We start from the raw sequence: 10,939 nt of genomic DNA, 5'->3' as shown, positions 1-10,939 counted from the left end.
TTTCAATCATGAACTTTCTGTCATGGACAAAGTTTCTAGATGTGTATAAGAGACAGATTTAGATGTGTTCACATAAAAGAACGCTGAAATAGTTGTATACATATGCATAGAAGCATGTATGTATGTTTGAGTGAGCCAGCTGTCGGTGTCGATAAACTTATTTCTAAAAATTAATTGATTTTGCTCTACCGTTACGRGCAACCTTCGGTGCTTTTGTGCGCAAACGCACAACCTACACACTTATAGCCGCCATAGTACAGTTATTTACAATTAGCGTGTGGGCAGCACAGCCGCACACCTATAGACATTTGCACCGGCACATGGCGCGTTCTGGCTATTGAAATAAAAGAATTTCGTTTCACTTAATTTCGCTTAACAACTGAAGAATTTCGATACGGTAGTTTTTTAATAACTCGCGCTTTTTGTACTTTCCACTTAATTTTTACCTACATCTTTTTATCTAACCTCAATTAGTACTTATCTCGCTGCTGACTTTTGATCAAAATCTTTGTTGTTGTTGTTGTTGTCTTAGAACTTCCAACGAAATTGTGTTAATGCATCAGACTTCCCAATAAGTAGTATAAATCATTAAAAACAAACATTTGCTTTATTCGCTTCGTCGAGGTCTTCCATTATTTGCGCTTGACGCGCCGTTTTGCTCATTAAAGCAAGCCGGAGGTCATAAGTAGGTGGCTGGGAGTGTAAGCGCCTTAATATGTGGAGGTGACTGCGCGCGTCGTGGCGGCCGTGATTAATGTCAGCCCATTTGCTTCTTCATAATTTGTTTGATTAATTTTTCAAAGTTACGTTGATGAGCACAAATTGTTTACGTTCTTCGCTGTTGTTGTTGTTATTTAGCAAAATTGCTTTGGGCCTTGGAGCTGTCTCTTATACACATCTAGATGTGTATAAGAGAGTACATATGTATTTAATTGCCTTTCCGTCAATATACCATAAAAAAGCATTTGTGTGATTATRGTTAAAWTTTTTATGTAGAAGCACGGCTGTATATTTCTCACAAGTATTTTTCACTTCATTGCCATACTTCATGTAATGAATTTTCGCACATGTGGCAACTCTTTTTAAAAATATTCCGGTACACGAACTTTTTTTTCTAAAATATGTAATAATATTTACGTTATTTATTTAATTTAATAAAAATGTCGAACAGATGGTATCATTATTTTTATTTGTATGAACCATGAACTTTCGTTCATGGATAGAATTGAGCATTATTCATTTAATAAATTGCGAACATGTGGCAAATATCTTTTTAAAATTTCATTCACTGAAATTATTCTTTAACCTTTTATTTATTTATTTGAAAACAATTTGAAACAGGTGGYATCATTCTCAAAAATAAATTCCAAATTAAACTTGTTTAGATATTTTTATGAGCATATACTATTACTACACTTCATATGTTTGTCATAATAGTTTGTTATACAAAGCTTTTAAAGCTTTTAAAGGGTGGCAACCCTTCGCAAAAATTTTTCAATCATGAACTTTCTGTCATGGACAAAGTTTKTTTTTTTTTTGTTAGACAGAACTTTCATAGCTTTCAAAGCAATATTACTGTAATGAATTTCAAATAGGTGGCAACTCTTATATGTAAAATTCTTTACCAAACCATTATTTCGTACCCATATTGCATTATTATTTTAAAATATTATTTTTAAATATTAAATTTTTATAACATAAATTATTAAATAGATGGCAACCCTTTTAAAAATTTCATTGACAGAAATTATTTTTCATCTTTTTGAATGGATCTCATAGTATAATATAAAGATATTATGTACTTCTCATTTTAATTTAATAGAAAAATTAAACAGGTGGCAACAACTTTTCAAAAATATATGGCACCATCAATACTCGAAATTAACATTATTTTTGTCCCATATTGTATTATTTCTTTATTTCATAAATTTTAAAAACGTATAGCTTTTGAGATATGGCAACTCTTCTTGAAAATTCTTCCAGCTCTAAGCCTAAGAGTGTTTTTGATTTAAAAATTTAAAACACGAGGTAATCTTGCCATTTCTTCTTAAGGGCACAGAGCGCGTTTTTTTGAGCTTGGCTGTCTGTTGTTTCAGGAAATAAATTATTGCATTTATTTTTGCTAAACTAGTTCTTTATTAAGTATTATTTGAAATTTTTTATAGCCTTAAAAGTAATTTTTGCACTTTAAGTCATCTTTTGAATAATTTAACTCGATTTTTCTCATGTTATTATTTTCCATTTACTTGCAGGTGGCAACACAAGATGTATCGACACAAAACGAATTTGCGCCACGCGTAACGGCGACATGCAAATCGGGCACAATGAATATCAAAGTGAAATTCAACGGTCCCTACACGGGTGCAGTACATGCGCGCGATCATCGCAATGCGGCCTGCATGGCTATGGGCGACGGCTCCGATGCGGTGGGCTTCAGCATAAATCTGTTGGCGAAGCAGGGTGCGCCCGATTACTGCGGCGTGCTGGTCAGCAACGTGAGTGGTGCCAATGTAAGCTAACCAATTGTTCCAATACTAATTCACACTAATTTACTCACTTGACTTTGAAAGCTAATTTCATGTTGTTTTTGCAATCACTTATTTTTTTTTTTTCTGTCTTGTTTACATGACATTTGTTGTTGTACACCGATTTGTATGCCTCAATGTCTGTACTTGGTGTTGTTGCGAAATTCACGACACGTTTTTACGGCATCGAACGGATTGTGTGTGTGCGTTTTTTTTTTTGCGATTGCTAATACTTGTAATTCAATAGATGATGCTTTGATGATAATGATGATAAAAGAAATGATGATGATGATGATGAAAATGTTGAATTGAATATGAGGACATATTTCGTTGTTTCAGTTGTGATGCTTGCAATCGCGATTCGGGGAACTTAAATGTATTTTTATTTGTTGTTAGTTACTTGATTAGGGTATTATTTGAAAAGGATAGCATAATGTGTTTCAAATATTAATTTATAACCCACTTTACAATGGCAAATATATTCACTCACAAAATGCTCTGAGAGCCACAATTTTTGCAGTTGGTACTTAAATGCCAGCCAAATTTCTAAACTTAGAGTTTCCAAAACTTCTAAACATAAATAATATCTGCTTTAGAAGCTTAGTAGAAATATTTTCACATATTGGATCTCCCCTTTCGATTCAATTAACCTCACCTTCGTTTATGTAAATATACTGTTTTTGTATTTCAATATCTTTGTTTTTGTTTCAAAATGTTGTTATTCTCACTGTCAGAGTAGCTAGCTCTACTGAGTTCAAAATGATCACTACATCCCCCGCGATCGTTCTTAGACCGATGGTTTCCCAACGCTGGCCAAAATTCTACGAAATCCAGATTTCTAGCAGTAGGACACAAGAGATTACGGAAGCACCAACCTGCTAATATTTTACCGATAAAGGTTCTGGTGTGCCTTTCCTTGCCGGCTCATCAGCTTTGSTGTGACCTTAATGACTGCAGCCTAAGAACCCAGATTCTCTGAGTCTGATAGCAACACCAAATAGCCTTGAATGAATTAAAAGTAACCAGTATAGCATTTGCAAAAAATCAAAATGTTTTGTTTTTTGTTTTATGACTTAGAGCACCCTTTATGATCTTTATTCAATTGATGGATGAGAACAGTGCAGTTGAATTTTTTTTTTTTTTGCCGGAAAAAGAACAGTAAAAATACAAGGAATTTTCGTTTTTTTGAACAAATATTTATTCATTCGTTCACATTAATTTTGCAAACAACTTAACAGTTGCAAGCGACTACTTCAGTGAAGTATTATTTTTACAGATGAAAAAATGTTTCACTGTTGACGAAGATTTTAATAAGCATGATGACAAAATCTACGCAAAAAAAATGTTGTGCCAAGGATGAAAAGCCAGTCCTAAAGACATAAGCCATACAGCAGTGGCTTAGAAATACTATTCCAAGTTACATAGCTGCGGTCGCTTTAAAAATAGTCCCCAGTCGATGCATAATAATGCAATAATTAGCCTTTGTGCCAACTGTCGAAACAATATAAAAAATTTATATTATCAAATATTTATTGAGACTGAGAAAGGTAAATTCGGTTCCTTTGAGAGCTTTCTGTTTTCGTTTCTTAGAGAGCGCACCTTAAAAAGTAATAGTTTAAAAAGTTTACTCGCACTCAATTATTATCTCTTACATCGACACACATACGCATTGGAAGTATTTTCAAAATTTTAATAAATTACTAGCTACGTGCTCCTTTTTATGTACATAGACTAAAACAAGTATCAGCTTTCGTTGATATCCACTAAATACACTCGTAAATGGAAAAAAACCAACCAACCATATGTTAAATTAGTTCAATAAACTCATCGAGGATATATGAGATGTGCTTTATGATAACAAATATCTTTTGAAAAGCGCTGGCACTTAAGAAAAACCAATAGAATTATGCTGAGGCTCAAGTGTCAAGTTTCGTCTATGGTAATTTGACCTTTCATTTTGAGCAAGAGGGCAGAAGAAACTATTAAATATGAATCTCGAAAACACCTTTCAAAATTTGCGATTTATGWTTCACTTTAATTTGTCCAAGGTATTCTGTTTGTTCGATGAAGACGAATGAGCTTATTGGTTAGACATAAAAAATACTAAGTAATAGAGATTGGAAAGTTCTTACTCCATTATAAAAGTGAAAAAGTATCGTTTACGAAGAAAGCTTTTCGATCACAAAATATATATTTTGGGAATATTTTCACTTGCACACATTTTTTGGCAGATATAAATGGTAAATAAATTTGAAAGACATTAGATACTCAAAAGATTAGCACTTAACTAATATCTCCTTTTGTAGCCAAATATTGCTTAGTCCCTTTCAAAGGCTTATTCAACCAGCAAAAKATTAGTTCACATATTTATTCTGAAGCTACTGGTTCTTATCTTCAGAAGGTGTGATAAAACTAAATTTATTAAAAGACATTATTTTCTTGATAAAAAAATTCAATGGWCTTAAAGTGGCTATACTACATAGTAATTACCATGACTGTAGTTGCTTGAGCTGGAGATCTTGACACTATTGTYTTAACTTGTTGAGGGTTCGGAACCTAGCTTAAACAGAATTTTTAATAGCAGATKCTGAAAATCAATATCAGAAAATGTTTTGACCTTAAAGAGATTTTAGTAAAAATTAAACATTTAGTTTTATTTAAGACCTACAAAAGAACATACGGTAAAAATATCAGACAGTGACAATAATGACCATTTTAATTGCATACATACATACATAAACACATTCGGTTTGATCCAAAARTATTGGATAGGCTCTCAGAAGAATTGAGGCAAAACAATGGCTTGCTTAAGAGCCAATTTTATAAAGTCTTTAATGTTAAATGTGTTACATTTGTTAACAATTCACTTCTAGTCTAAAGTATTCTAATGATTGACAGTTTTTGAATTAGATGTGGAACTGTGAGATTCTTCAAGTTGCAATATGTCCAGACGGACTGTTAGATCTTTTTCATTGTYTCCTGGTTATAGTTGTAGGAAAGCTTGTAGGATTTGTGTTTTTTTAGTAGTGCGAATATTCTTTTTCAGCTTCACGATTAAATTTTTCAGCTACATTTCTGATGTCATTTTTATGAATACTATTTATAAGTTTTAAAGGAAAAGTAGTTGTTAGTTTTGCTTCCGAGTCAGCTAAAGTATCCCTTTATATGCCGATATGTCTGTGTATCCATGAGAGTTTAACGTTTTCAACATTGTCGGTAAGTATATCACTGATTTACGTTAAGGATAGCTGTGAGCGTAGCTTTGAGCGACGTTAAGGTTGGGATTTTCTTTACTCTTTTGTGGTACCTGGAAGCGTGAAGGACGGCCGGCCGTTGCTTCTGTCGTTAAAACCGAGACGAAAGATGGTAGTATAGCGAACATTATTGTTGCAAAGTTATTAACAACACTATTATTGTGCTGTCGTTGATCAAAAATTTCCAAAAGACTTATAAATAAACATTACGGGATGTGTTTTCTTATTAATATTTGATCAAGTCCAAAGTAACGAAAGATTGATTTAGATTCCAGGGAGGAGAATGAAGGCGAGGCATTGCTGGGGTGGCAACAGGAACATCAAAATCTTTTGCCGCATAGATAAGCTTCTGTAAAGCTGGAACTTATTTAAGCTTTCGATTTCTATTGGAAGAAAAATATTCACACTCTTAAATCTGAAAATTCGGAAGTTAAAAGAAGCTTAACAATAAAACTCTCACACTTGCATAAGCTCAATAAATTACAGGAATAGGAGCTGCTGCTTAAATATAGACATATAAGTAAAAAGTAATTTATTTAATACCACCAAGTTAGTAGCTGCATTAATTTGATTGTAAGGTGCAGTCTTACCACTTTTACTATCATTGGACACATCTAACGCATTATTACAGAATTTATTTATTTTCTCTTATTTCATGCCACCTCTTTAGGTTAGGCCACCGTTATGCCAATAATAACTCAAGCGTCTGATTATTTTTTAAATAAAGTAATAAAAAACTTAATCCTCTCTTATTTACATAACGTAGGATTCAAAAAAATATTTTTTTTCACATTTGCAACTTTATACTCTTTAAATTTGTATTGAATTTTTTCTCAGGTTCGCAGCTTAATGATATATAATTTTGTATAAAAAGTGTATATTTGTGTTTGAATTTTTCCTAAAACTATTCCCCGATATATTACATTTATTTAATTTTATTTTTATTTTTTTTATTAAAATATTAACTTTTAAGGCAATGTAAATGAAATAATTGTTTGTTTCCATTTTTTACATAAAACTTTATTAATTACATTTTTTTTATTAAAAATTCATATCTTTTATTTTTCTTTAAAATTTTTAAAAATAAAATATCTTTACAAGTATTTTCCACGAAAGTAAAACTTGCTCATGCTTTTATTACATAAACTCCATAAAACTTTTATTCAGCTCAAAAAGTTGGTGCTGCAATTATGTAGTCCACCAGGTTCCCAGCTTAAGTCTTTTAATAGCTTAATCGCGCGAATAGCGTTTCCATTACGCTTTTATAACTACGCTTGCATAAACGCAATTAATCGTGAGCTTTACRTTGTCAGACGTAATTATGAGATCAAAAAACAAAACGTTAAATTGCGCAAGTAGAATTTTCGCCGCCAAAGCAACAGYAACACATTGAAAAACATACAAATGTAAAGGTAAAACAATTGAGAAACTAAAGCGGCAAAACGCTGCCGTAAAAACTGTATTATAAACGCTGCTAAAAATAGCAGACACAGCAACAAAAAACAGCATCCAAAAACCGAAGAAAATTTCAATAACAAAGCCGATTTGCTTGTGACCCAAAAGACAACACACTGCAACRACAACAACAACAAYTACGACATTTATGTATAMAATTTACAATTGGGTGTTGAATTGAAAATTGTTTTGTGTGCAACACAGCGATTTCAACGCGAAGTGGACACAACGCCAACAGCCAGCCGGCAATGYGCCGCAATAAGGCCGATCAAGCGTACAGCCAAAACACGTACGAGCGCCAAATATTTGCGCGGCAGACATTTGCGCATGCGCACACATGKCGGYCGGCTATTATAGGTACATATGTTGGAATTGTTTAGTGTTTGCCGCGTACTTAACCCGGCCGAGTCAATCAGCGACAAGCGAACGACACAAAATAAGGCGCGTCCAAATGCCAGAGACAAGAAACAAAAACGCAGCAAATRCACGGAGCTACGAAAAAATGCGATTGAGAAAACCAGGCTGGTCAGCGGTAAGCCGTCGACGATGCTTGCRGAGCTTTWAATGCGCGCAGCTGGTTGCCAACTRTTTATATTTACTYAGARCTGACTCCTTTKAGCASTATGCTGCTAATAAATATGTGCATATATRCTTAAAATATATTTATATACATATAATATAATATATACGTGCATAAACCACCTCAGACACATAAATATGTATGTGAGTATACACATTTTTAATGCCTCCACCTATGCGCCTAAACGCTCGTCTTGTGCTTGTCAATCGTTGGTTGCGCGCATGCGTCGCGCACAGCCAGACGATTGCACAGACAGATAGACAGGCAGACACGGACAATTCGAGCAGATAAATTGCAATGCGTCTGACTAATGTGGCGCAGCATGAAATATAGATCCTGCGGCACATTTCCACTGTGGGCAGGCTGGCGCTCGCACTCAGTCAGTCATGTCGGCCGCAAATGCGGTACACATATATGTACATACATTCAGTGCTATGATTTAATGCCTAGTCAATGTGTATGCCTGCAAGACAGACTCCACTCAACATGCACGCATGCGCGAAATCTCCATCACATACGAGATTTGTGTTGTCAAACCGCACTGGATAGGCAATGTGCCGCATCCGCTAAGCTGTTTGGTATGCAGCTCATATGGACACGGCGCATGCGTGCACTTATGCTAATTTCTTGCGATCGGCTCGTTAGTTTGACTGTCGGGCGTTTATATGTAGATTTTCATAGGCATATTTTGTAGGTTTATACTCTATTGATATGCGCATTTATAGAGCCGTTTGTATGTATGTAGGTGACATATATTTTTATACCCCATCTCAAAAACTTTTCAGGTTRATTTATAATAACTCCTTTTTTCTATCGGTGAGTTGTAATGAATTATATTTAACAAAATATTCAGCYTGTGTGAAGTAATTATAACGGCCCTATTAGCCCTAAAGTAGTCGCGAGTAGACTTGTTGTAACTCCATTGGTTTATAATTTTCAACAATATTTGTTGGAACGCAATAAAGAGAAATCTAAGGCACTAGCTTTTAATGCGATRACTATGTCCATAATAAGATGAGTACATTGCTTGGGTAGACGGCATACTCTATTATAAAGGTGAGGTTGATCGAAGGGTTGATTTAAAGTCATTAGGTTTCACTTGGACAGATATTCGTCCTTAGTGTTACGCATAAACTCCTAAAAGTAGATCACAATATCCTTATAGAACGACAAAGCGTTTTGAGCTCACCACAAATTTATKAAGGCGCTTAATATCAATGCCAGCAATTTCCCTAGGTTCGCCAAACGTTTCTACYGATATATTTAAATATCAGTCTGACAAAAGCCAGGCAAGAGGGAAGGAAGTGATAAGATTACTCAACCTCGATTTYCTCCAAACAGCTTTGCCAAAGAGCRTTTGACAAAACGCTAAGCCGCACCGCGTGTGAACCTATTGGACAGTGTCCAGTCAGAACATCTACCTTTGTGGCGGGATCGACTTTACGAAGAGCCAGTAGTTCGAAGTACCTTTTGCGGTTCACTGTGCGCTAAAAAGATCTCGTTGTCGTATAAGTTCTAGTTGTTGACCATTTTCTGAACGCCCTGACTAGCTTCCAATTAAAAAAGATTGCTCTACATAGCAAGCTCAACAAATTTACAGTCTTCGGCGATTAAGTTTTGAGCGGAAACCCATGCAAGTCTAAAACTGAAGATGCTTCAAGATGGTGCTAATAAGGTCATGTACTCTTTGACTTGTTTTGAGCGCACAGTCAGCGAGCCCAAATCAASTAGAGCCGCACTTCTATTGAAGTGAATGCACACATCTTTGAAGAAAGCTGCACTTCGAAGCAACATATCTCCTTTCACTTTGATGGAGTCAAAAAGCTCAGCATACCCTTCTTCAACGGTTCAGTYCCGACCACRAATCCSTCGCTGGGRTGTGAGCTGMGAAGCAACCGGCAGGAGAAGGTTCTGGTAAGTTAAGATAAGGAAAGCAACTGAAGCTGTGAAGAATTTCAGTGTGACTCAGACTGGGCACTTCATATATCCAAGCTTCCTACAAGCTATATCTACAGRTGCAACGTATAGAATAGCATTAAAATCTGAACTTCCAGTCAGCTTATCATCTGCAGCCATTAAGCTTTCATTGCTTTAAGCCACTGTTGTGTGGTGTTTGCCTTGTGTACTGAAGCAGAATTTTGCTTCATCCACGAAAGTATTCTTTAACTGCATGGCATGTCATGGTGAAGCCTTCCAGAACATGCTCCTGGTACACTTTTGCCCAGTTTTAATACCTTTTTCATAGATGTTAACAGGTTTAACCCCTTTACACAAGAGACTCCCCACCAAAGGATTACAGCAGCTGGATGATGACAATGTTGAACCCTTGGAATAACATTTTTTACAACTTTGAAATTTTTTTCATATACTGTGTTGTTTTGTTTATAGAAAACTTCTTCAACAGCGAAAATTTTTTCATCTGTAAAAAGGATACTTTCATGGTAGTTGACTGCGCGTGTTTAGGCTAATTTATCTCAAGCGCATTTGTCAGAAGATAGACGGCTGACCGACCGTAGGCTTTCATGAAGATCATCTCGAATAAATCTAGATATTGGTCTAGTTAGTATATTCATCTCATCAAAACAAACGCTGAACTGAGAAATTTTAAAAAAGAAAATGGGCACTTTCCTCAATTTGTCATTATTGTATATGTAAATTGTAAAATCTGTTACAGAGTTTATGCCAAAACTAAGTTATTATATAGATTCGCATATGAGTATTAGCAGATTATTTGAATATGCACTCTGGTTTTATGCTTTATGATGAGCTTTAGCAAGGGGAAACTAGACCACATGTTAAATACTTAGACCAYTAGAAGCTTCAAACATTTTAACTATCTGTGTTTTATTTAATAATAGTTACACCTACAAATTTCATTACTAAAAGCTACTAAAACCAAGCTTTAAGCACATTTAACTGATTTTTCAAAACACCAAACAGATATATAAGAATATATGTATAACTTTACTTAAGCTTTCTAGGGTAAACACTTAATTTTCGTGAGAGAGCACTTTGCCCTACTTAACTTATATTACTTGTGAAACTATGTTTTTAAGATTTAAGCTTACCTGCTTTTTTATTAAAATAGCAATATCCTAGTTAAAGCTTTAAGCTCATGCAACTGA

The 10,939-nt window shown here is 34.7% G+C and overlaps 1 protein-coding gene across 6 annotated transcripts in view; it reads left to right on the top strand.

Moving 5' to 3' along the window:
• LOC108975499 overlaps positions 1-10,939 on the top strand; it is a 93,841-nt gene that overhangs the window by 53,099 nt on the left and 29,803 nt on the right. For 5 of the 6 annotated variants that reach the window (XM_018944009.1, XM_018944007.1, XM_018944008.1 and 2 more), the window contains exon 3: positions 2,253-2,510. In XM_018944009.1, the coding sequence (XP_018799554.1) occupies positions 2,253-2,510 (258 nt within the window). The remainder of the gene's footprint in view (positions 1-2,252; positions 2,511-10,939) is intronic. The other variant, XM_018944010.1, reaches the window with a different exon arrangement.

Source organism: Bactrocera latifrons, unplaced genomic scaffold, assembly GCF_001853355.1.
Source record: "Bactrocera latifrons isolate USDA-ARS-PBARC rearing strain unplaced genomic scaffold, ASM185335v1 scaffold_66, whole genome shotgun sequence".
Taxonomy (NCBI): Eukaryota; Metazoa; Arthropoda; class Insecta; order Diptera; family Tephritidae; genus Bactrocera; species Bactrocera latifrons.
The sequence above is the reverse complement of the archived record's forward strand: the minus strand, read 5'-3'. Positions and strand labels throughout refer to the sequence as shown.